The sequence below is a fragment of the Lithobates pipiens genome, unplaced genomic scaffold, assembly GCF_037356315.1.
Source record: "Lithobates pipiens isolate NorthernLeopardFrog02 unplaced genomic scaffold, aLitPip1_a1.2 Scaffold_8, whole genome shotgun sequence".
In the NCBI taxonomy this organism is placed as follows: Eukaryota; Metazoa; Chordata; class Amphibia; order Anura; family Ranidae; genus Lithobates; species Lithobates pipiens.
Window position 1 is genome coordinate 329607498 of NW_027507903.1, and position 27189 is coordinate 329634686.

The 27189-nt window shown below is 45.2% G+C and overlaps 1 protein-coding gene across 2 annotated transcripts in view; it reads right to left on the reverse strand.

The window, feature by feature from the left end:
* Positions 1-27189, reverse strand: part of RBM27 (RNA binding motif protein 27) — a 179563-nt gene that overhangs the window by 80819 nt on the left and 71555 nt on the right. For both annotated transcript variants that reach the window (XM_077473000.1, XM_077473001.1), the window contains 4 exons: positions 26468-26605; positions 23790-23939; positions 15473-15617; positions 11253-11406 (listed from right to left, as the gene is read on the reverse strand). In XM_077473000.1, the coding sequence (XP_077329126.1) occupies positions 11253-11406; positions 15473-15617; positions 23790-23939; positions 26468-26605 (587 nt within the window). The remainder of the gene's footprint in view (positions 1-11252; positions 11407-15472; positions 15618-23789; positions 23940-26467; positions 26606-27189) is intronic.

Below are 27189 nucleotides of genomic sequence, written 5' to 3' on the forward strand. Positions count from 1 at the left end.
CAGCAGGATCCTGGATATGGAAAAGGAGCACAGATGCCATCCTTTCTCCTCACACATGGAGATGTAGGCTTTCCAGGTACAACGATATATCTTCAGAGAAGAAGATTTCCACGACCTCAACATAGTTGGGATCACCAAGTCTGATAGACCCTGGTTCCTCAACACCTGGCTCTCAATAGACATGCCGTTAAAGCCAGTGATGGTAAAGCAGGATGGAGGATCGGACCTCGAGACAGAAGGTCCTCTCGAAACAGTAGTCGCCATGGGGCGACTGCCACCAGGCGCACCAGGTCTGCTACCAAGGACACTGAGGCCAATCTGGGCAACCCGTATTACTGGGCTCCCTTTGGCGAAGCAGACATGTTAACAGGTTTAGTGGAGGAAAGGCCTAGATCAGCTGCCGGGATGTAAATGGCTGACAGGGCCGGTAAATGTCGCTCTGCCCACCGAAGTATGCGAGTGACTTCCCGTGCGGCGGCTGAGCTTCTTGTTCCCCCATGATGATTGACGTATGCCACAGCCATGGCGTTGTCTGACTGGATACTGATCGGACGCCCCTGTAGTCTCATCGACCATGTGGAGACGCACAGCCTGATCACTCTTCGTTTGAGCAGATTGATCGGCAACTTGGATTCTTCTGCCGACCAGAGACCCTGAGCCGACTGAACCCCCATCACTCCACCCCAGTCAGATAGGCTGGCCGACTGAACCCCCATCACTCCACCCCAGTCAGATAGGCTGGCGTCCGTTGTGATCACTGTCCACTTCAGAGGTAGGAACGACTTCACAGACTGAATCACCAGGGACCACAGCCACCAGATCAGTGAATCTGACTGACTGGCTCACCTGGATCTGTCCATCCAGGGACAACTGAGATCTGTCCCATTTTGACAAAATCTCCTTCTGCAGGACTCTGGGGTGGAACTGGGCATATGGTACTGCCTCGAAGGAGGCTACCATGAGTCCCAGGACTCGCATGTAGAAGTGGAGCGGCGACCACTTGCAGTTCCTCAGCAGTTTTATAACGAATCTGAGAGTCTGCAGTTTGTCTGAAGGGAGAAAAACTCTTGCTTCCCTGGAGTCCAGCAGCAAGCCCAAGTACTCCAGACGCTGGGTCGGTACAACCACCAACTTCTTTAGGTTCAACAACCACCCAAATTCTTCCAGGGTCTGCATGGTGATCGCCACATCCTCCTCTAATTCTGAGGCGGAAGATGCCCTCAGGAGGAGATCACTAGGTATCCCACGATCGCGATCCCACGTTGCCGCAGCAACGCCAATACCTAGGTAAAGACTCGGGGGGCTGATGCCAGACCAAAAGGGAGAGCCACAAACTGGTAGTGGGCTTCCCCAACTGCAAACCGCAGAAACTTTGGATACCGAAGGCATATAGGTATGTGCAGGTACGCATCCTGGATGTCTAAGGACGCCAGGGAGTCCCCTTGATGGAGTGCAGCGACTACTGAGCGAACTGATTCCATTCTGAACCTCTGCATTTTCACAAAGTGATTGAGGGCTTTTAGGTCCAAGATTGGACATACTCCCTTCTTGGGAACTACAAAACAGATTTGAGTAAAAAGCAGGTCCCTTACTGCCCCCAAGAGGGCCTCCCGGCGAGCCTGGGATACGGGTATGCCGGAGGGGAAGAATCTGTTTGGCGGACAAGAGAGAAACGCTATCTTGTAGCCGGAGGAAATCAGATCGCAGACCCATTGGTCGGATAGTCGAGAGGACCACCGGGCTGCAAACTCCCAAAGGCGACTCCCCTGGGGACAAACATTCATGCGGTAGCACTTTTGTTCACAGACTTGCTGTTCCAAGAATGTTTTTGTCCTTCCGTGGTCATCCTGTCGGGCTGGGGACATTTAGTCGAAACTCCGGGCGGACGAAAGACCAAGTTAGACTTACTAACTTGTTTTCCAGAAGTCTTTCAGGACAGCACCTGAGAGATAGTGACTCCTCCCTCCTCCTTAGGAAACACCTTCTTCCTCCAAACTTTAAAGGGAGGCACCTCCCTACCACACCTCCGTTGTAGAAGAGAACCTCCGGCCCCAGCTGGAACACAAATATATACGTTAGTCACAGCGTAGCATAATAAAATACAATAGGGCAGGATGTTGCTGTCCTGAAAGACTTCTGGAAAACAAGTTACCGGTAAGTCTAACTTGGTCTTTCCCAAGGTGCCTTTCAGGACAGCACCTGAGAGGATAACAGAGACTTACCCCTTAGTGCAGGACAACAACTTGCAGGACCTTTCTGCCAAACGCTTTATCGCTGGCAGATGTGAGGTCCAGTCTATAATGTTTCACAAATGTGTGAAAACTCAACTATGTCGCCGCCTTGCAGATCTGTTCAGGGGTGGCACCAGCTCTCTGCCCATGTAGACGCCAGAGCCCTGGTTGAGTGTGCACAAATTCCTGCCGGAGGGGATAACCCTGCTTGGGAATATGCCTCTGAGATAGATAATTTCAGCCATCTAGCTTAAGAAACTTTAGAAGCCTGGAAACCCTTTTTATTTCCTGAAAAAAGTACAAACAGTGAATACGAACGTCTGAAAGGCTCTGTCCTTTCTAAGTAACATAACAGAGTCCTCCTGACGTCCAACATGTGGAAAAGGGTCTCCTTCTCTCCTTTTGGGTTAACGCAAAAGGTTGAAAATACTATGTCCTGAATACGGTTCTGTACTGAAGCTACCTTCGGTAAGAATTTTGCATCTGTTCTAAGAATAACTATCAGGAAAAATGGACAGATACGGTTCTTTAATTGATAGAGCATTTAGCTCACTGATCCTGCGTGCAGAGACAATGGCAATCAGAAAAACGGTCTTTAATGTGAGAAACCTAAGGGGCTCAAAAGGACCCTTTGTTAGGGACTGCAGGACTACCGACAAATCCCATCTAGGAAAAACCTTGAGGTGCTGGTCTAGACCTCGAGAGCTCTAAAGAATCTGATTACCAGCGCATCAGAGGCCACAGATCTCGCTAAAAACACTGTTAGTGCTGCTACCTGCACCTCCAGGGTACTAACTGCTAGTCCCTTGTCTGCTCCATCTTGTAAAAACTCCAAGATGGAGACAAGGCTCCCTGGAACCTGGGTGGATGAAATACACCACGTTTTATAAAGCTTCCAAACCTTAGAGTAAATGACCCTTGTAACCCTTTTCCTACTTGCCAAAAGAGTTGAGATCAAACGGCTGGAAAAACCCTTGCTCCTAAGGAGCTGCTTTTCAGAAACCAGGCTGTGAGTGCCAATCTGGCCACTCCTGGATGATTTACTGGGCCCTGTAACAACAGATCATGCCTGAGGGACAGATGCCAACAAGGCTTGAATGTCAGTCCTAGAATGGTCGAAAACCAGGCCCTCTTTGGCCAAAAGGGCGTGATTAGTATAACTGGCACCTTGTCCTTCGGAATCTTCCTTAAAATTAATGGGATTAACTGAAATGGGGGGGGGGGGGGGAAGCTTAGCAAAGACGGAATTCCCATGAATATGCTAGCGCATCTGCGCCCAGCTACCCATCGCGCCTGTCCAGGGAAAAGAACTGGGGGACCTGGGCGTTCTCCTTTGAGGCAAACAGGTCCACCTCTGGTAGCCCCCATTTCCCGGCAATCATTGCGAAAACCTCTGGGTTTAGAGACCATTCCGCTTCCTGTATAGGGTTTCTGCTTAGGAAGTCTGCTAACCTGTTTAGATCCTTTTTTAGGTGGACTGCTGATAGTGACAACAAATGCCTTTCCGCCCACCGAAGGATCTCCATGGCCAGTACTATCCACCGAATTGATTAGGTACCCTAAAAACCGAACCTTCTGGGATGGGTTTGGGGAAGACTTTTGGAGGTTCAAAATCCACCCCAGAGCCTCCAAATGGTTGCGAGCTTTGCCTAAATTGATCTGCAATTCTTCGCTGGATGGGGCGAAAAATAGATAGTCTAAATAAGGAATAACTGTGATTCCCTGAAGGTGCAGTGGAGCTAAGGCTTCTGCCATCACTTTGGTAAAAATTCGGGGTGATGATGACAGACCGAAAGGTAAGGCTCTGAACTGGAGATGATGAACCACACCCCCCCCCCCCCCCAACCTCACCGCCAGCCTGAGGAACCTCTGAGACTGGGGCGAGATCGGGACATGCAGGTGTGCAACCTTTAAATCCACTGACGCCATAAAACAACCTGGCGTCAGAAGATTCCGGACTGAGAGAATCGAGTCCATCTTGAACCTTCTGTACCTGATGGACTCGTTTAAAGGCTTTAGGTTGAGAATCAACCGAAATTTTCCCGTTGACTTTTTTACTATGAAGACATGCGAATAAAACCCCTCCTGCTGTTCTTGTAGCGGTACTTGGACTACTACACCCTGCTGCATCAGTTCCTCGAGAGAGGACTTCATGGCCAGGGCCCTTAACGAGTCCAGCAGGGTGTTTGTAATCAAGAACCTTCTTGGGGGGTTCTTGGCAAACTCGAGTGTGTAAGCCTGCGAGAGTGGTCAAAATAAACTGATTTGAAGTTATCCCTGACCACTGCGGAAGAAATTCTTTGGAAAGGGGGGGTCGCCCGCAACGGAACCTTTCGATCCCCAAATACATGGCGGTGCATTACCCTTTTGAGGAAAGCCTTCTCAAGAAATGGTTGACTCCTCTGGTCGTGGACCCCCCAGTATCCAGGTTACATAAAGTAACCACAATCCCGGTAGAGGGGACTCCTGCATTTAAGGATCCCACAGAAAGGAAGGCCGAGGCAGTGGCTTGTTCCTTGTTTACGGTTGTGGGGTCCGCCGGGTGACCAGTACTGGCGTCCACACTTGTGTCGCAGACACTGAGTGGGCAAAACTGTTGCACGAATTTGGAGAGCAACAGGCTTCTCCTGTCTGTGTGGAATTAGCTGACCAACTAGTGCAAGGCCTTAAGTATGTTTGACGTGGCCCTGGATACTCTTCATCTGTTATCCAGGGCTTCAGTGTCAGCAGTGGTGCTGAGGCGCCTGAATTGGTTAAAATACTGGTCTGCTGAAAAAAAGCCCTGACAGATCTTCCCTCCCTTGGCAACCGGCTCTTTGGAGCCTCTTTTGGATGACATTATTAAAAATGTCACTGGTGATAAGAGTATTCTACTCCCACGGGCCAGGAAGGCTAAGGAGCCACGCCGTAGGCAAGGGCTCTTTTTCTGCTCACAAACGGCTTTTTCCCAGGGCGTCTTTCAGGACAGCACCTGAGAGATAGTGACTCCTCCCTCCTCCTTAGGAAACACCTTCTTCCTCCAAACTTTAAAGGGAGGCACCTCCCTACCACACCTCAGTTCTTGTGTTTTCCTCTGGCCTGGAGGGAACATCTTTTTGGGAGGGAGTCAAGGTCTCTTGGGTGTTCCTGAGGGACAAGGCTTCCTTCCCTTTTTTCCTCCTTCAAGGACCCGCTGTCCTCCTGACCTACCCAGGCCTCGGCTGCGGTAGCAAGCGGGCTCCTCTTCCCCTCTTAGTGCTCGGAAAGAGCCGAAGATTCAGTGGCCCACACGTTCGTAGGAGCGGCGGCGCACGTGTGCCGCCATGTTCTTTCGGTCGTGCCGGAAACGACAAAGCGGGTCACTAGGTCGCGAAAACGTTCGTTTCCGGCAAGGACGCAGGGGGGGGGACAGGAGCTGGTGCCTATTTCCGCTTCTAGTCCTATGCAGATGCATTATGGGAGTCTGGAGGCGGCGTGTGAAGCCACAAGTGGAATTCTGCACACCTGCTATGGAAGAATCAGCGTCTGCAGCAGTGGAGACAGGCACCAGCAAAGTCCAGGTAGGAGGCAGCGGTTAAAGTCTGCCTTTTTCTCCTATTTCCTGGCTTTTGGTCTCTCTCTTTTTTTCTTTCCCCCCTGGTGGCAAGGGGCCTGTCTGGGCACTAGCGGCTGACTGGTTTTGTCTTAGTGCACCTGTGTGGTGATCCTTATCAAAGCAGAGACTAGGTCTCACTAAGGGTTCCCTGTTTTTTTTTTTCCCTTTTTTTGTCTTTTTCTTCATAGGCTCTTCTTGCAGGGCCAAATTGGGAGAAAATTGGAAGAAAACCTTATGCAGTACCTGCATTACTCCTTTAGTTAAAAAGGGAATCAGCCTCTGTATGTGAGGATCTGGTTGCCTCTGTAAAGAAGGAGCTATACGCCACGATTCATAATTTTCATGACTTACTAGTAAACCCGGCTGTTAATCAGCCTTCCACTTCAGAGTCCTCCCAGGGGTCGTTCTCTATCCCAGTGTTGGAATCTCTGCCTGAAGACCCTTCAGATAGGGAAAAGCAGTCCCCTGCTCTTTCCGTTAAAGATTCGGAAGAGGAGTTGGAGGAGACTGAGGTGGTCCCCTCTAAATTCAAACTGTCCCTTGAAGAGGTAGATGGGTTCCTTAAAGATATTCATGCTACGCTTGGCTTAAGTGAGGAAAGAAAGGAATTATCACTCCATGACTGCATGTATGCTGGGTTGGACGAGCCTAAGGGCTCACATTACTTTGTTTGTCTATTATACGATTACTATTTGTTTACATTGTTTTGCACCTTGCTTGAGTTTATCACTCATGCTTTTTACTTTCATTTTTATTAACCACTGGGCACTTAAACACGCTTAATAACCAGACCAATTTTCAGCTTTCGGTGCTCTCGCATTTTGAATGACAATTACTCAGTCATGCAACACTGGACCTATATGAAATTTTTGTCCTTTTTTTTTCCACACAAATAGAGCTTTCTTTTGGTGGTATTTAATCACCGCTGGGTTTTTTATTTTTTGTGCTATAAAGGAAAAAATACCGAAAATTCTGTAAAAAAATGAATTTTTCTTTGTTTCTGTTAGAAAATTTAGCAGATTAGTAATTTTTTCTTCATACATTTTGGCCAAAATTTATACTACTACATATCTTTGGTAAAAATAAGTACAAATTGGTGGATATTATTTGGTCTTTGTGAAAGTTATAGAGTCCACAAGCTATGGTGCCAATATCTGAAAATTGATCACACCTGAAGTACTGACAGCCTATTTCAATTCTTGAGACCCTAACATGCCAGAAAAGTACAAATACCCCCCAAATGACCCCTTTTTGGAAAGAAGACATTCCAAGGTATTTAGTAAGAGGCATGATGAGTTTTTTGAAGTTGTCATTTTTTCCCCACAATTCTTTGCAAAATCAAGATTTTTTTTACTTTTTTTTTTTTCACAAAATTGTCATATTATCAGGTTATTTCTCACACACAGCATATGCATACCACAAATTACACCCCAAAACACATTCTGCTATTACTCCCGAGTATGGCGATACCACATGTGTGAGACTTTTACACAGTGTGGCCACATACAGAGGCCCAACATGCAGGGAGCGCCATCAGGTGTTCTGGAGCACCCCGGCCAATTCTGACATTTCTCTCCTACATGTAAAAATCATCATTTATTTGCTAGAAAATTACATAGAACTCCAAAACATTATATATGTTTTTTTAGCAAACACCCTGGAGAATACAATGGTGGTCTTTGCAACTTTTTATCTCGCACGGTATTTGCGCAGTAATTTTTCGAATGCTTTTTTTTGGAAAAAAAAACAGTTTTGGGCTTAAAAAAAAAAAAAAACACAGTAAAGTTAGCCCAATTTTTCCATAATGTGAAAGATGAAGTTACGCTGAGTAAATAGATACCTAATATGTCACTCTTCAAAATTTCACACGCTCGTGGAATGGCGCCAAACGTCGCTACTTAAAAATCCCCATAGGCGACGATTTAATTTTTTTTTACTGGTTATATGTTTTGAGTTACAGAGGAGGTCTAGAATTATTGCTCTCGCTCTAACGTTCGCAGCGATACCTCACATGTGTGGTTTGAACACCGTTTTCATATGTGGGCGGGACTTACGTATGCGTTCGCTTCTGCATGCGAGCACATGGGGACAGGGGCGCTTTAAAAAAAAAAAAACTTTTTTTATTGTTCATTTTACTTTATTTATTTTAGTTTGACATTTTTTTCCCCAAAAATAATTTTTGATCCCTTTTATTCCTATTACAAGGAATGTAAACATCCCTTGTAATAGGAATATGGCATAACAGGTCCTCTTTACAGTGAGATGTGGGGTCAATAAGACCCCACATCTCACCTCTAAGCTGGGAAGCCTGAAAAAAAAAAAAAAAAGAAGATTCTGTCTTTGATCGTATTAGCGATTCGGTAGAAGCACCGGAGGGCTGCGGGAGGGGGGGGGGGGGGGGGATGTCTATGGCTGGGTATTGCAGGGTATCACCGACTATGACTGGGTATCTCAGAGTATTGCGTTGCAGGGTATTGGCGGGTGTTGCAGAGCATTGCAGAGCGTTGCAGGGCGTTGCAGGGCGTTGCAGGGCGTTGCAGAGCGTTGCAGGGCGTTGCAGGGCGTTGCAGGGCGTTGCAGGGCGTTGCAGAGCGTTGCAGGGCAATGCAGAGCGTTGCAGGGTAATGCAGAGCGTTGCAGGGTAATGCAGAGTAATGGGGGTATTGCAGAGTAATGCAGAGTAATGGCAGGGTATTGCAGAGTAATGCAGAGTAATGGCAGGGTATTGCAGAGTGTTGGCAGGGAATCGAGGGGTTAATTTTCGGTGAGCAGCGATGTGGGCACTGCAGATGCAGCCCACATCGCTGCTGACATGGATCTCTTCCCCCTCCGCTGTACCGATCGGTACAGAGAGGGGGAGGGAGGAACCGGCGTCATAACATGACGCCGGTTTGTTTACAAGTGATCACTCCGTCATTTGACGGAGCGATCACGTGGTAAACAGCCGCGCTGAGCGGCCGTTTACCGTGATTCGTGATGCGCCGGGTCCACTGGACCCAGCGGTCACGGATGCTCTCGTGTGCGCGCCCCAGGGGGCGCGCGAGAGCAGATTTCTGGGAGGCCGTTACCTCTCAGAGTTAAACAACCGCCCTGAAGCCGTTAATCGGCAATGGGCGGTTGTTAAGTGGTTAATTCAGCTCACAGTGTGTTTTTTTCTTTGATGTGATCACTGGAGCTATACAGTTGCATCCTATATTTGTTGGCTAGTGTTGCACATATATACGCATATACATTTTATTTAGGCGATTCATTTTTCAGGTGTAACAACTCAAGATTTCCAGCTGTTTTTCACTTTTTGATTGGTACATATATTTCTTTGGGTTCACACCAATTTTAGTCTGTATAGGTTAGCGCAATTCCTTTTTTTCTCATCCCACCAAATCCGCCCACTAGCCATCACACAAAGTCCTTCAGTGCACAAACCTTTATTTTAACACTCATACAATGTCATATGAAAATGCACAATGTATTAGAAGTCATTAGTGCTTTCAGGGTTTAACAGTAGGAAATTATATCTGCCAAAAAGATAGCCAGATCCAGCAGCTGAATGCTCTCAGCCCCCTTCACATGTATATATATATGACACACAGACAGACATGTACACAGGCACATACACATATGCACCCATTGAACACAGACACACACACACACACACACACACACACACACACACACACACACACACACGTACCCATTGAACACACACACATGTACACCCCCCCCCCTTTCACTTGTAGAACAGCTCTTACTTGTAAGGTGGTGTTCCTGATCCCAGCTCTTGTGCACATACGGAGTGCACATGCAGGAAGTTGCCAGAGGTGGCAGCAAAGAGCCAATGCAAGCTCCACGATAATGCTGCCGACTCGCATTCAATTCAAAAGCCAGTGCAGCCACGGAGCTCCCCTTCACCCGTCCTTGCCTTATCCCACCTGGCCGGGCCCATCCAGACGTTCGGGCCCCTTACAGGTGTATGTGATTTACCCCCCTGATGGCGGCCCTGCTTACCAGTCCTGAAGAGCTGGGAGATATTCCATTACAGACCCACTCACTGATTAGTACAGGGTGGCTGCTGGCCCGGCATACTGTGATGCAGAAAAAAATTAAAAAAGCATGGACCGATGGGCCCACAGGGTTCCTAGGTCCTTCTCCACTAGGCAAAATAAAACTGATGACTGCATGGCAGGCTGGAGGGTTGTACCCCAAGGGACCGCCCCCTGGGCGGAACTAAGAGTTCAGTGTTGTATTACAACTAATGCCTAGAATCTCCTAGTAATAGGGCATAACAACCCAATGGCTAAGAGAGGAGCTGTGTTGGTCGGTGAATATAAGAGAAACTAAGGTGAGACAAAGTGGGGAAGAAGGTTTGGAGGGGAATTTGGGTAATGCTTGAACATAAACACTTTAAAAAGTTGGCCAGCGTGTATGCAAGAGCCGAATATTTTGACCTTGCCATTAAGTACACAGAGCTCCTGCTAACATAGTCGCAAGTAATGCAATTCACTTTTACCTCAGCAGCATTTCACCATGACTACCCAAGGCTGGAAAAGTGCAACACATATGTATACCTGACATGTCAGAAATATTCCACATACATGGTGAAAACACTGTGCAAAACAGCCCTGCTTCTCCCTATTAAGCCTTGCCACTTGTGCGTGTTCAATATTGGCAACTGACCTGTGAGAAGAACCCCTTATTACAAAATTACTATTAAAAACGTATTTATAACTTATACACAAAGCTGCCCATGCAGTCCTAAAAATGCATTGCTATACGCCTGGTGACTATCACCATAAAAAGTTCATGGTAGGACAATTCAAGAAATTATCAAAACCTTTTATTAGGTGGGCAAGGTGGTGATCCAAAAATAAATAAATACTATCTGTGAAAGCCAGCAGTATACAGAGCACCCTTGTTTTAAAGGGGCAGCACAAACATTACTAGAAATTTAATCTCAGGAGAAAAGCAAGAGATGCAAAAAGTGAAATCTACGCGTACAGTTAGTAGAGCTAAAAAAAAATATAAAAAAAAAGTTAAAACTATATACAGTTAATATAAAAAGTCTACAAAGCCCTGTTAGAATGTCAGTTTGTGATAAAAAAAAAAAAACCAAACATTTCAGAACTTTTTCCACCTTTAACCACTTCAGCCCCGGAAGGATTTGTCCCTCAATGCCCAGGCCCTTTTTTGCAATGCAGCACTACATCGCTTTAACTGACAATTGCGAAGTTGTGCGACGCTGTACCCGAACAAGATTGATGTCCTTTTTTTTCCCCCACAAACAGTGATTTCTTTTGGTGGTATTTGATCACCTCTGCGGTTTTTATTTTTTGCACTAACAGAGTGCCAATTTTTGATGTAACAATTTTAGCTATAATAGATCAAAATTTTTTTTTAATAAAACAAAAAACCCAACATCCATTTCCATAAATATTAATTACAAGACTCACCTGTATATTAACAATAGTACCAAATTTACTGAAGTGTGCATTCAGTTTGGTAATGTTGTTTAGGTCCTGAGGAATTTTTCGGACTTCAAGTTTGGTATTTGTGTACTGAATTTTTTTTCCAAATCCTAATTTGTTATGGTTGTTGTTTCCTTGCCTAACAAAAGACAAACACATAATATTAACATTGGTAAAGAATGGTATGTAAAAAACAAAAAAAAAAAAAAAACAAAAAACAAAAAAAAATTTAAAATATATTGTGGAAAATAATAAATTTCCTGTGTCTAAAGGAATTATGATGGCCCCTTTCACACCGAGGCGGTTTTCAGGCTACAGTGCTAAAAATAGCGCCTGGAAAAAAAAAAAAAAAAAAAACACAGCCCCTTTCACTCCAGTGTGAAAGCCTGAGGGCTTTCACACTGGAGTGGTGCGTTGGCAGGATGGGGAATATCCTGCTAGCTGCATCTTTGGAGCAGTATATTCACCGCTCCTACCCATTGAAAGCAGCTTTGCGGGCGGTTTTAACCCTTTTCCGGCCGCTAGCAGGGGTTAAAACCGCCTCGCTAGCGGCCGCATACCGCTGCTAAGACTATGGTAAATAGCGCCACTTTACCGCTAACACCAGCGCCGCCCCAGTGTGAAAAGGGGCCTATTAGAAATGCAAGACTTTATTCTTAGTGCTCAGAATCCAAACAATATTATTTAAAATCAATAAACACACACACACACACACACACACACACACACACACACACACACACACACACACGTATTTGAAGAAGACTGAAGTCACTGAAGATTCTATTGCAGTTCTTACATTTACATTCTACATACAGAGTTGAAATCACTCCATCTAGTGCGGGGGTTTGCAAATCAATGATCGCCGACAAGTAGAGCGCGAAGTCGTCCCGCAGTTGTGACCCATTTCTTGCTCTAGAGTGGCACATGTGCACGCTCACACATTCCAGGCTGCAGAGGCAGTGCCCTCCCCTTGCATATGTGTGGCTACGGGGCAGGGAAAGCCTCAGGAATAGCTCCTTCCTTCCCTCCTGACACCCCCCCCCCCCCATACCATAACATTCTGACACACAACCCCCAGCCCTCCTGATTCTCTCCATCTCCCTTACCCCAATACCATACCCTCCCGATTCCCCTATACCTTGACCTCTGCACGCCTCCCTACATCCTACCTTGACCTCTGCACGCCTCCCTACATCCTACCTTGACCTCTGCACGCCTCCCTACATCCTATATACTACCGACCTCTGTACGCTGCTGTACAAACTACTTGCACTGGCCAGAAAGCAGAAAGCCAGGCCTGAAATTAGTCTAGAAAATCAGCCTGCAGTACCAGATGTTCTGCTTTCATGATGAACTCTGGCATCAGACATATGGGGGGGGGGGGGGGGGTGACCAATTACTCACCAGGCATGAAAAAAAAAAAAAAAGTGAATGAAAGTGAATTTGAGTTTTTCCACTGAAGCCAACTTTTAAAAAGTTAGGCCAAGTTTATATTTTTACAGGGACATTAGTTTTAGTAGATTTTTCTAGGTCTTTCTTGCTGTCTTTTCTTTTTATTTGGGGCCAGCTAGTTAATTTCTTAAAAATAAAGAGGGGGAGCTGCACCCCGGTGATCTTTGATCTCTTCACTGTTGTCCAGGTAGATCTCCATCTATCAAAAAAGGTAGCCTACCCCTGATCTAGTGGTATGGTGATTTTTGACGAAGACGTCTCTATTGAAAAATGTCCCCTCTATTTCTGTGATGATGGGAAATTATAAAAATGTTACTGTCGCTTTCTGTTCTGGTAACAAAGATCACCATAACAGAGGGTGTATTGCCACTGTATGGAAACAATGCAGTAAATCTTTAATACTTGAAAATGCACCGATCTGGCCAGTAACACACCTCCCGTATTAGACAGCCCCTACGCTGGATGAAGGAGCACAGGGTCACCTTTGGACAGCAGTAATTTCCAGTTTGGGGGGGGGGGGGTGTTGTAAGATATACTAGCAGATTTAGATACACTAACAAATTGCAGCAAAACTCCAGCTCACACTTTATAAAGGTTTTTTTTTTTTCCTTTTGGGATAAAAGGTTTACATACATAAAAGCGGAACATTGTACGCACCCCTGTCAGTGGTAAATGATGGGTCTCATCCTTGAGACTGAAACATTTGCAGGAGCGCTCGTTCAACAAGCGATTCAAGACCCGTACACAAAAATACTGCTTTCGTAGCGATTCTGTGATAATGTGATCATTAGTACACAGCTTTTGAGAGCCTTCAGATTGAACATGCACGAAAAAATGTTTTCTACAATTCCAGGTCGTACGATTTGTTCAAATCAGTACAGTTGTCATTAAAAAATGCAATACAAATAAGTTACAACACATCCAAATTTTTATTATTTTTGTCACTCTAGGAAACTCTTCAGGTTTGATCTGAGATTAGCATGAAATTCATTTGTCCGATAATCTCATCGTGTGTACCAGGCATTACGGACATGATCACTAGATGGAAACGAAAGAAAAAAATAAATGCAGCCACCAGATCTAAGAATTGGTAAGTTGCATTATAATAAAATTGCTTCTGGGTTTAATACCACTTTAAATATACGTAAACCCTAAAATGGAAATTTATATTTGCTCCCTTTTGGTCTGTTAAATATACCACTGAAAGTGTTGTTTAACCACTTCCCGACCAGCGTACGACGATGTAAGTCGACAGAATGGCACGGGCAGGCATATTGGCGTACATGTACGTCCAATATTCGATGCCGCCCTGCCATCGGGAGCGCGCCGCCGGCGTCGCGCTCCCGCGCTGGTCGGGACCCCCGTGAGTCCGGTCGCAGGACCCGCGATCGTCTCACGGAGCGGCCGAATGGAGGAAATGCTGTATAAACAACATTTTTCCATTCTGCCTAGCAACTAGTGACGCTGATCTCTGCTCCATGTGATTGGAGCAGAGATCAGTGTACACTAAATGAAAGCCCAACCCCCCCCACAGTTAGTAACACACCCCTAGGAACACTTAACCCCTACACTGCCACCCACTGGTTAACCCTTTCACTGCCAGTGTCATTTACATAGCAGTGATTACTGTATAAATGACAATGGTCCCAAAAATGTGTCATGTGTCCGATGGGTCCCCGACAATGTCGCAGTCACAATAAAAATCGCAGATCGCCGCCATTACTAGTAAAAAAAATAATAAAAAAGCTATAAAAAACTATCCCTATTTTGTAAACGCTATAACTTTTGCGCAAACCAATCAATAATCGCTTATTGCGATTTTTTTTACCAAAAATATGTAGAAGAATACGTATCGGCCTAAATTGAGGGAAAAAAATGTTTTTTTATATATTTTTGGGGGATATTTATTATAACAAAAAGTAAAAAATAATGTGTTTTTTTCAAAATTGTCGCTCTATTTTTTGTTTATAGCGCAAAAAATAAAAACTGCAGGGGTGATCAAATACCACCAAAAGAAAGCTCTATTTGTGGGAAAAAAAGGACGTCAATTTTGTTTGGGAGCCACGTCACACGACCGCGCAATTGTCAGTTAAAGCGACGCAGTGCCGAATCGCAAAAAGTGGTCTGGTCTTTGACCAGCAAATTGGTCCGGTCTGAAAGTGGTTAAATAGTCCAACAGCAAAAAATAGCAGTTGATACTTTCAGAAATCCAGTGCTATCCCGTGTGCTCTGCAATGTTCTCTCAAGCAATCTTATCAGCGCTGCCCAGTTAAGCTCAGAACTACAAAACCCTCTCTCCGTGCTATGGAGATGAGAGTGGGAGGTGTTCTGCAGTCTTAATAAATTTTTGTCCTAGAGTAACAATACTCTTACTGTATGGTGAGCGAGCAACAGGGCGTGTTACTGGCATGATCACTAGGTGAAAATAAATAAAGGGGGGGTCTGAAAAAATAAAATAAATGCAGTCGCCCCATCCAAGTACTGGCAAGTTGCAATATACTACATTTTTGTTCTCGAGTTTAGAGCCGAGAGCTGTATTTTTTATGCAATAAAGCATTTTTATATATATATATATATATATATATATATATATATATATATATATATATATATATATATATATATATATATATATATATATATATATATATTCAATGATTCTATGCAGGAATACAGACATGAATGAATTGTGAGCTTTTCTGTGACATAAAACTGCCATGTTTGATGAATTCCAGGTAAAAGGTTCTTACTTGTCTGTCCAAGGTTTCTTAACAAAAGGGCCATCATTCATGTTTCCAAGTGGTCTTTTTCTGTCTGGTTCCACCACCACTCGGTTTAGATTACTATTTTCAGGAGCAGCAGGAGGTGGTTCAGTCTGGATGACAATATTAGCAGCTATAAAAAAGAAAAATTATGTAAAAATAGCACAAAAATGAACTACTTGTACAGAGAAGAGTTGGACAAAATTTCTACAATTACAGAATGTGAGTTTTTTTTAACCACTTGCCGACCGCCTAACGCCGATCTACGTCATCAGAATGGCACGGGCAGGCATAAGCACGTAGATGTACGTGTTTTGCCTCCCGCGGGTCGGGGGCCCGATCGGGCCCCCGCCCGGTGCCTGCGGCGGTCGGTTTTCGTTCGGGAGCGATCCCGGACGAGGGGACGGCCATTCATTCATGGCCACCCCCTCGCGATCGCTCCCGACGAATGGAAATCCCCGGTGACATCACTTCCTCTCCTGTAATGTAAACACAGGAGAGGAAGTGATGTATTCTCTCCTCCGTGTCGGTATTTTTCGTTCCGACACGGAGGAGAGCGGATCAGTGAGTTGCACCAACACATCCCACACACAGTAGAACATGCCAGGCACACTCACACCCCCCCTTTACCCCCCGATCACCCCCCCAATTACCCCTGCCCCCCAGTCACAGTGACACCAATGTCATTTTTTTTTTTTTTTTTTTTTTTTTGCATTGGTGTCATTTGTGACTGTAATAACTGTTAGGGCAGTTAGGGTTAGCCCCCTTTAGTTCTAATGTACCCCCCTAACCCCCCCAATAAAGGTTTAACCCCATGATCACCCCCCGTCGCCAGTGTCACTAAGGCTGGGTTCACATTGCAGCGGTTTATGAGAACGAATGTGATTCGCACCGCACTGCAGTGCAAATCACATCCGATCTCTGTGCGATTCGAGTTCAGCCATTCGCCGCACCCGCCGCACCCGCCACACCCGCCGCACCCGCCGCAAATTCGCACGGGACCCTTTTTTTGGCCCGCAGCAGAATCGGATCGCATGGGTGTTCACACCATGCGATCCGAGTTTGCAGATCGCACTGCGATATGCGAACTGATCTGGGGGTGTCAGTAACATTTCACTGACACTCCCAGCAGTTCGCATAGGGCAGTGTGAACTGCCGCCGGGAGGCATGCGATGCGGGAACCCGCCGCGGATTCGCGGCGTTTCCGCATCGCTCCAGTGTGAACCCAGCCTAATAAGCGATCATTTTTCTGATCGCCGTATTAGTGTCACAGGTGACGCTAGTTAGGCAGGTAGGTATTTAGGTTCGCCGCAGCTTTTTATAGCGCTAGGGACCCCCATATACTACCGCATAAAGCCCCCTGATTGCCCCCTAGTTAACCCTTTCACCAGTGATCACCATATAACTGTTACAGGTGACGCTGGTTGGTTAGTTATTTTTTTATAGTTTCAGGGCACCCGCCATTTATTACCTAATAAAGGTTTAACCCCCTGATCACCCGGCAGGTGTCATTTGTGACGAATAACTGTTAGGGCAGTTAGGGTTAGCCCCCTTTAGTTCTAAGGTACCCCCCTAACCCCCCCAATAAAGGTTTAACCCCGTGATCACCCCCCGTCGCCAGTGTCACTAAGGCTGGGTTCACATTGCAGCGGTTTATGAGAACGGATGTGATTCGCACCGCACTGCAGTGCAAATCACATCCGATCTCTGTGCGATTCGAGTTCAGCTATACAGATAGTATGGCTGAATTCGTGTCGCACCCGCCGCACCCGCCGCAAACTCGCACGGGACCCTTTTTTTGGTCCGCAGCAGAATCGGATCGCATGGGTGTTCACACCATGCGATCCAAGTTTGCAGATCGCACTGCGATATGCGAACTGATCTGGGGGTGTCATTAACATTTCACTGACACTCCCAGCAGTTCGCATAGGGCAGTGTGAACTGCCGCCGGGAGGCATGCGATGCGGGAACCCGCCGCGCATTCGTGGCGTTCCCGCATCGCTCCAGTGTGAACCCAGCCTAATAAGCGATCGTTTTTCTGATCGCTGTATTAGTGTCACAGGTGACGCTAGTTAGGCAGGTAGGTATTTAGGTTCGCCGCAGCTTTTTATAGCGCCAGGGACCCCCATATACTACCGCATAAAGCCCCCTGATTGCCCCCTAGTTAACCCTTTCACCAGTGATCACCATATAACTGTTACAGGTGACGCTGGTTGGTTAGTTATTTTTTTATAGTTTCAGGGCACCCGCCATTTATTACCTAGTCTCACTAGTGTACCCCTAAATTTAGGGGTGTCTACTTTCTAAAATGGGGTCATTTGGGGGGGGGGGTTTGTGCCATCTTGGCATTTTATGGCCTTCAAAACTGTAACGCCCTTAGAAAGCCTGAAGGCGGTGCTTGGTTTTTGGGGCCCCGTACGCGGCTAGGCTCCCAAAAAGTCCCACATATGTGGTATCCCCGTACTCAGGAGAAGCAGCAGAATTTATTTTGGGGTGTCATTTCACATATGCCCATGGCATGCGTGAGCAATATATCATTTAGTGACAACTTTGTGAAAAAAAAAAAAAGTTTGTAATTTTCCCGCAACTTGTGGCAAAATATAAAATATTCCATGGACTCAACATGCCTCTCAGCAAATAGCTTGGGGTGTCTACTTTCTAAAATGGGGTCATTTGTGGGGGTTTTGTGCCATCTTGGCATTTTATGGCCTTCAAAACTGTAATAGGTAGTGAGAAGTGAACTCAAAAAATTACGCCCTTAGAAAGCCTGAAGGCGGTGCTTGGTTTTCGGGGCCCCGTACGCGGCTAGGCTCCCAAAAAGTCCCACATATGTGGTATCCCCGTACTCAGGAGAAGCAGCAGAATTTATTTTGGGGTGTCATTTCACATATGCCCATGGCATGCATGAGCAATATATCATTTAGTGACAACTTTGTGAAAAAAAAAAAAAAAAAAAAAAAAAGTTTGTAATTTTCCCGCAACTTGTGGCAAAATATAAAATATTCCATGGACTCAACATGCCTCTCAGCAAATAGCTTGGGGTGTCTACTTTCTAAAATGGGGTCATTTGTGGGGGTTTTGTGCCATCTTGGCATTTTATGGCCTTCAAAACTGTAATAGGTAGTGAGGCGTGAAATCAAAAATTTACGCCCTTAGAAAGCCTGAAGGCGGTGCTTGGTTTTCGGGGCCCTGTACGCGGCTAGGCTCCCAAAAAGTCCCACATATGTGGTATCCCCGTACTCAGGAGAAGCAGCAGAATTTATTTTGGGGTGTCATTTCACATACGCCCATAGCATGTGTGAGCAATATATCATTTAGTGACAACTTTGTGTAAAAAAAAAAAAAAAATTTTTTTTTTGTCATTATTCAATCGCTTGAGGCAAAAAAATAAAATATTCAATGGGCTCAACATGCCTCTTATCAATTTCCTTAGGGGGTCTACTTTCCAAAATGGGGTCATTTGGGGGGGTTTTGTACTGCCCTGTCATTTTAGCACCTCAAGAAATGAGATAGGCAGTCGTAAACTAAAAGCTGCGTAAATTCCAGAAAACGTACCTTAGTTTGTAGATGTGACAACTTTTGCGCAAACCAATAAATATACAATTATTGACTTTTTTTTTACCAAAGACATGTGGCTGAATACATTTTGTCCTAAATGTATGACTAAAATTGAGTTTATTGGATTTTTCTAATAACAAAAAGTAGAAAATATCATTTTTTTTCAAAATTTGCGGTCTTTTTACGTTTATATCGCAAAAAATAAAAATCGCAGAGGCAATCAAATACCATCAAAAGAAAGCTCTATTTGTGGGAAGAAAAGGACGCAAATTTTGTTTGGGTACAACATTGCATGACCGCGCAATTACCAGTTAAAGCAGCGCAGTGCCAAAGTGTAAAAAGACCTCTGGTCATTTACCAGCAAAATGGTCCGGTCTGAAAGTGGGACAGTACATAAATCTAACAAGGAAGCTAGATAGTCAGGAAGAGCCATATCAGATTCCTGGGGAGGAAACAAAGTGCCTCAAAAATCCAGGTAGAGTTACAACCAGCATTAAAAAATAAAATAAAAATAATGCACACTAATAATTTTGCCTGAGAAGAGATCTGGAAAAAGAGAATAGTAGTAGACCCTTAGGGCACTTTCACACTGATTCGCTGCAAAAAAAAAGAAAAAAGAAAAAAAAAGAAACACGTGATTTTGGCAAGTTTGCGATTCGTTTTTTTAAAGGACAGGTGACTAAAAAAATGCATTGGAAGCATTTTTACTGCGATTCCATTGCTTTCAAAGGGAAGGTGTGCGAGTTTTTTTTAAACTCCCTAAACCTGTTGCAAGCAAGATTTTTTTTTATACTTTTTATAAAAAGCATGCCATGTCTAATATTGTATTACATATACAGATTTGTAAAATCAACCTCTAGAACCTTGGGCCTCAAACACAGACATATGGAGATGTACGCAGGGTCTGACATATAAATCTTAACATTTTCCCACAGCCAGGGAGCAGCAGGTGACAAGTACAGCTGCCCATAGAGATAAACAGCTGTACATGCTTGTACTTGAGTAAACTGAGATTTTTATTTTATTTTGCATCTGTGTTTACCTGGGTGTTCGCATACAACGTGTTCTCCAAGCATGGAACTCTCATGTTTGGGAAATACATCACATGCGACTGCGTGGGTAAATGTAGACGCAATAAAAGCATCAGCGTGTAGATGAGTACAAACGCGTACAGACATTCACCTCTGGATGGTTGTACGTGCACCCCGATTTTATATAGATCCTACCTTCTCCTCCAAATGCCCATGTGCCATGAGGCCTTACAATCTTGGTGTAAGTTTGTGCTCTAGAATCTCACAAGCTTGTTACATATGTGGCATACTGTGTGAAAAAGGAAGCAGACAAGCTTAATCACTGAGCATCACCACAAGCAAGAAGTAAAGCCTACAAGCAGGGCCGGACTTTCAATAGGGCTTGACGGGGCTCAAGCCCATGGGCCCCGTCCAATAGGGGGCCCCGCGAGCCCCGCCAGCCCATACACGAGGCGTCCGCGCTATAACGTCCCTGGATGTCCTCCTCTCGTTTACTTCCCCTGATGCGTGCCGCGGGCGCGCATCGGGGAAGTACTGTATCGACTAGGCAGTGTCCCTTGGACACAGCCAAACAGCCAATCACAGATCATGCTAAATGGCCAATCACAGCGGCCATTTAGCACTGATCTGAGTGTCCAATGGCAATGAGAGATGATATCATGAGATCATCTCTCATCGCCGGCTCTCCCCCTCACAGAGACAGCCTGTGAGGAGGGAGAGCGACGTGCATTTCACTGTGAGTAAAAAAAATAAAAAAAAACAGTGTAAAGTGCTGTCCCCAGTGCCACCTGTCCCATCTGTCCCCAGTGCCACCTGTCCCATCTGTCCCCAGTGCCACCTGTCCCATCTGTCCCCAGTGCCACCTGTCCCCAGTGCCATCTGTCCCATCTGTCCCCAGTGCCACCTGTCCCCAGTGCCACCTGTCCCCAGTGCCACCTGTCCCCAGTGCCACCTGTCCCCAGTGCCACCTGTCCCCAGTGCCACCTGTCCCCAGTGCCACCTGTCCCCAGTGCCACATATAAGTGCCATCTGTACTTAGTGCCATCTGTCATCAGTGCCACCTGTCCCCAGTGCCACTGCCATGTATAAGTGCCACCTGTCCCCAGTGCCATCTGTCCCATCTGTCCCCAGTGCCACCTGTCCCCAGTGCCACCTGTCCCCAGTGCCACATATAAGTGCCATCTGTACTTAGTGCCATCTGTCATCAGTGCCACCTGTCCCCAGTGCCACTGCCATGTATAAGTGCCACCTGTCCCCAGTGCCACTGCCATGTATAAGTGCCACCTGTCCCCAGTGCCATCTGTCCCCAGTGCCACCTGTCCCCAGTGCCACATATAAGTGCCATCTGTACTTAGTGCCATCTGTCATCAGTGCCACCTGTCCCCAGTGCCACTGCCATGTATAAGTGCCACCTGTCCCCAGTGCCATCTGTCCCACCTGTCCCCAGTGCCATCTGTCCCCAGTGCCATCTGTCCCCAGTGCCACCTGTCCCCAGTGCCACCTGTCCCCAGTGCCACCTGTCCCCAGTGCCACGTATAAGTGCCATCTGTACTTAGTGCCATCTGTCATCAGTGCCACCTGTCCCCAGTGCCACGTATAAGTGCCATCTGTCATCAGTGCCACCTGTCCCCAGTGCCACGTATAAGTGCCATCTTTCATCAGTGCCACCTGTCCCCAGTGCCACGTATAAGTGCCATCTGTCCCCAATGCCACCTGTCCCCAGTGCCACATATAAGTGCCATCTGTCATCAGTGCCATCTGTCCCCAATGCCACCTGTCCCCAGTGCCACATATAAGTGCCATCTGTCCCCAATGCCACCTGTCCCCAGTGCCACATATAAGTGCCATCTGTCATCAGTGCCATCTGTCCCCAGTGCCACGTATAAGTGCCATCTTTCATCAGTGCCACCTGTCCCCAGTGCCACGTGTAAGTGCCATCTTTCCCCAATGCCACCTGTCCCCAGTGCCACATATAAGTGCCATCTGTCATCAGTGCCATCTGTCCCCAGTGCCACGTTTAAGTGCCATCCGTCATCAGTGCCACCTGTCCCCAGTGCCACTGCCATGTATAAGTGCCACCTGTCCTCAGTGCCATCTGTCCCCAGTGCCACATATAAGTTCAATGTTATTTTGTTATATTCTTGCAATTGATTTGTTATGATTGCAACCTTACAAGGTAGTTGATTCAAGTTTTTCAATATTTTTTCCAGGTAAATAAGTGTTTTATGTTCTCATTCTGACCAAGACATTTGTGCATTGCAATAAACACTTGATCACTTTGAACTTTTTTCATCATTATTTATTTATTGGAAAAAAGCTTTTCAAGCTTCAATCGGTAATCGATTATTACTTTTTTTTAGCATTTTACGCTGTCTATGGTACCAGTCACCTTTTAAAAGTAGCTTGGCACTTCAAATAACGATTGGATCGATTATATTGTTACGGCACCAGATGGCGACAAATTAATATAGAAGGTAGGGCCCGAAAGTGACTCAAGCCCAGGGGCCCCCAGCACCCTAAGTCCTGCCCTGCCTACAAGTGTATTGAGCAAATATGGATGCCCAACTGCAGCTTTAATAATTAGTCCTTGTAAGGTTAGCAAAGTTCGTAAGAGAAGTGGGTTATCGGATAAGAGGAAGAGCAGATAGATGCTATGTGGCTTGATATATTTAAAAACGGAGGCAAAACGCACATGGAAGCAGAGCTACATAGTTTCCCCTGCAGTGCTCTGCTGTTGCATAAACCATTTTAAATCAGTAGCCAAGTGATAAACCACTTTAGTCAGACACAAAGCTGTAAAATGTACGTAGGTGTGTGAGCAAAACCAAAGATATGCACAGCTCTTCAACACATGCTCATTACTCGATGTTACATCTCCTAAAATATTGCAAGTACTGAAAATTACCAGAGGATCCTGCCAGAAATGCAGCGAGCTTCTAACTTCCAGTTAAGACATTCACATGAAATACCAAGAAATGTTGTCAACTCTGCTTGTGTTAACCTCTGCTGGACTAAAGTTCCACATATTCCCCTCTTCACCTACATAACCCCTCTTTGTGTACATTATCAGCATTTGGTCCCATCTCATATCAACTGCTGATGCGGTCTGCTGACTACAGAAGTCAGGAGTCAAATGCATTTATGAAAAGGGTCATGGAGTTATTTTTCAGTACTTCAGAAGTTTTAGAGATACATGGAAATATGCATATACTGGAGAGCTGTGCTAAATATTTTTTCTAGCTCTCCCCCCCCCCACATATACTTAAAGGGGTTCTAAAGGCTGAACATTTTTTATCTGAGCTTCCTCCAATCCAGTGATGTTCACGATAACCTCAGCTGTCCCAGGACGCTTTCCTCATTAGCTGTCAATCACAGACAGTGAACCAATGAGGAGAGAGTGGGGGTTGGTTTGGGGGTGGCGAGTCGCAGCAGTACCAGCAGGGAAAGCAGCTTCCTCTAAGGAGCACTGACCAATGTGGATGGGGAAGAGCACCGGCAAGGGACTCAAAAAGAATAGGATGGGAGCTGCTCTGTGCAACTGCACAAAGCAGGCAAGTAGAACATTTTTTTTTTTTTTTTTAAACAAAGTTTAATACTACTTTAAAAAAGGTGGAATGGATCTTTTTGTATACTTTATATGGCATTTGCTTATATTGTACACCGTAATCATAAAGTGTAGCTCATATTCAATAACTAGTTGGCAAAAAGACACTAACCTCTTGGTGGAGTATCCATGTCACCCGATGTCAAGCCTATCAGATTTGACCTTTGCTGCTGTGGCCGTGTGTAAAATGGCCGATACCCAGTTCTACCTGTGCCAGTAAGACTTGGAGACTCAGGGTTGTACCCATCAGGTTCATACGTATCTAAGGGGGGGGAATTAAAAGCATACAATCATAAATCCAAGAAAAATGTACAAAAAAATAAATAAAAGGATGCCAAGCAGAGTTAATTTTATTTTGATAGTTATATTAGCCATGTCATGCATTTTTTAAACTTGTTTGATAATTAAAAAGGAAACTCAAAAGATGTGTCTTTTTATATGAATGGATGTCAACCCTGTACAGTTCCTACAGAAGATTAAGCATTAAAAAAGATGAAGATAATATAATATATACGTGTGTGTGTGTGTGTGTGTGTGTGTGTGTGTGTGTGTGTGTGTGTGTACACACATACATATATATATAAAAATATGCCCAAACTTATTATATATCACATCTATAAATGGCCATTTCTTGATCGAGTGGGAACTTAATGTACCTCATCATGGAGAGAGCTGGAGCCTCCGTTTAATTGTTATTGCCATCAAATTCGAAATGGGATATGTTCACTCACTGCATGTAACATACTATTGGCCTTTGTCACCCCAAAGGTCAATAGATGTCCATCTACCCACACAAGTCAGGGGCACCCCTTTACTGTGTGAAGGACTTGCCTCTGGATCTGAAAGACGGTGACATTGTGACATAGGGTTTTACTTAGAGCCCGAGGTTTGTTGCTTATGAAAGGAACTCTTGGATTATGAAGGTGTCACTTTTCTGACTGCCTACTTTCACCTTCTTTGTTATGTTTTTAACCCCAATCACCAGATGTAGGCATTCAGAGTTGGACCAAAAGCAATCGCTCTCAAAAAGCGGAGCCTCGCTATCAATTTCGTGCAGAAAAGTTCCTCCAACCTAACACAAGCGATAAGATCCTTTTCAATTGGAAAGACATGATGCTCACTTGTGAAAGGTGCTGTGTGTAATCAGTTAAAAGTATCCACTGAGAAACTCAAACCTCACTATAAATCCTCCAGGAACGGTCAAATGGCAGGATCCCCTGAATCCAAATCTCTGAAAGGGAGAATACACTCTGTCCAAAGTTTAAGGGCATGGCAACCCCCCAGTGCAGCCACTGCTGTCTGCAGAGCTGCTCCTACTAGGGAGAAGGACATATTATAGAAGGCCTTTAACCTGCTATTCGTGGCAATTTCAAAGAATGGAACCTCATCCACCAGGACCTTAAGGGTCTTGTTTAACCATATCAACAGCTAGAGGAACCCATTTTTTTGTAATCCAACTCCATGGGGTACTGCTAAAGCAAATTGGAGATGTGGAGCGCCCAGATTTGTGTTCCAGTCGGCCCGAGCCAGTGAACTCCTGAAAGCCGACCTCTGAAATGGCTGCAGGAAATTCCTCCTTCAACACAACTGAAAAAGAGAATTGTGTCCCTGAGACAATGGAATGACCAGATAAGGGCCAGAACTCATGTTACCCTTCAGGTAGCCATTTGAGGGATAACTACTACTTGATAGAAGGATTTGGGAGCCCACCTCATGGTTCATGTACAGCCCCCTCCTGGCCTTCTTGCCACAGTGACCAATCCAGATAATGCCCTCATCTGTCCCACCAGGGGTGTTAGGAATATGCCATTAAAGTGTTACTAAAACCACAACAGTAAAATCTGTCTGTATATGCAGCATAGCATGCTTGTTATACTCAGTGTGGAACTTACGGGGTAAATACTCTGCATTGTGTAATAAAGCCATTTCATCCTGTATGCATAGATCTTCCCTCTCCTGCAATGTCTAGCTTGGGAAGGCCAGCTAACACAGGCAATAGCCAACCTGCACATGCTCAGTTGTGTTTTTTACACTGGAGAGAACAGTTAGTTTTTCTCAGAAATAGCCAGGTGGAATGAAATTGGCATCACACATGTGGGCATGTATACAGGGAAAATCTCCACCCACCTGAAATCTCAGCACTGGAGATACTCTGCAGTTTATCATGTAATTGTGGTATGCAGATCAGTGAAAAAGTTATATAGTGGCAGTATTTTAATGTAAAAAGAAGATGATTTATAAGCTGTGTGTACTATGGGGGGTGCAAATTAACTATTTTTATATTACTGGGTTTAATTGGATTTAATAAGAACCAAAGCCCATGAAAGAAATCTTCAGAGAAACATCTGTAATTACATCCATCACCCAATAATACTAGTTGAAAACTGAGCTTGGAGGAGTTATACCCAAGGCAGGGATGCCAGTGCCCATTCACCTGAAGGTGGCAGCATAACTCAAGTAGTCATGAATATGAAGTCCTGGATGCCCTGTGATGTACCATTAAAAAACATCTCTACATTATATTAAAACTCATATAAAGATGCATTTGCAACTTGCATGCACTGCAAATATCTGACACAAAACCCATTTCAGCCTGTTCCAACCACCCGCAGATATTAATTTAAAAAAATGAATGAGTATGTGCCCTGCGCCCATTAGGCAGGACAATTAAACTGAATGGAAAGAGCCCTCTAGGTTACTGGATGGCCCTGTACTCTACAAGTCCTGATGCGTACCAATGATTTATTCGTTTTCTGGGCATGTGCAAAGGGAGTAGTGAGTTAGGCTTACGTTCTGACACGGAGTAGAGAAGATTCTGAGGAGGTAAAGGAGGAGGCAACCTTCCTCCTACTGGTGCAAGACTGGGCACAGTACTTGTCCTGGGTTGTTCACGGTTATTTAGCAAGCCAGAATGCGTTATTGGAAGCCCTGCATATTTAAAAGCAAAAGTACACTTTTATTTTCAGATAATTCTCCAGTAGAGAAATAGTACAAAATGATACACATGACCTACACACTACAAATTATACACACTAAAATTTCACATAAGCTTTCCCAGTCTTCAGATTTTACTCGACACAGCTTTGTTATTAAGAGTCTTACTTAGTACAATCTTTGTAGCATTGTATAAAAACCATTCCCCCCCCCCCCCCCCCCCAATTAACAAAAAAGTCATCACGCACACCACGTGACTTTCTAACACTAAAGCAAGCGGGTGGAAGGCAGCTGGAGCGCACGCTGCCCACCTACAGCTCAGCGGTTTACGTTAAGCCATTGCTGATCTTTTTGGGCTATCAGCACCTATGGTGCATGGACTTTGTCCCGTTTGTGTTATTTTTAACCTTTTAATGTGTGTTTGAGTTTTTATATTTAAAAAAAAAAGTTTTTTTGGATACCACACTATGGGAGCGGATTTTTTTTCTTCCATGAGGAATATGACTAATCACACCTGCCGCTGCCTGGTTATCTGAAGGCTGCTCAAGGAATGCGGATGTGGACACCTGATGCTGGTT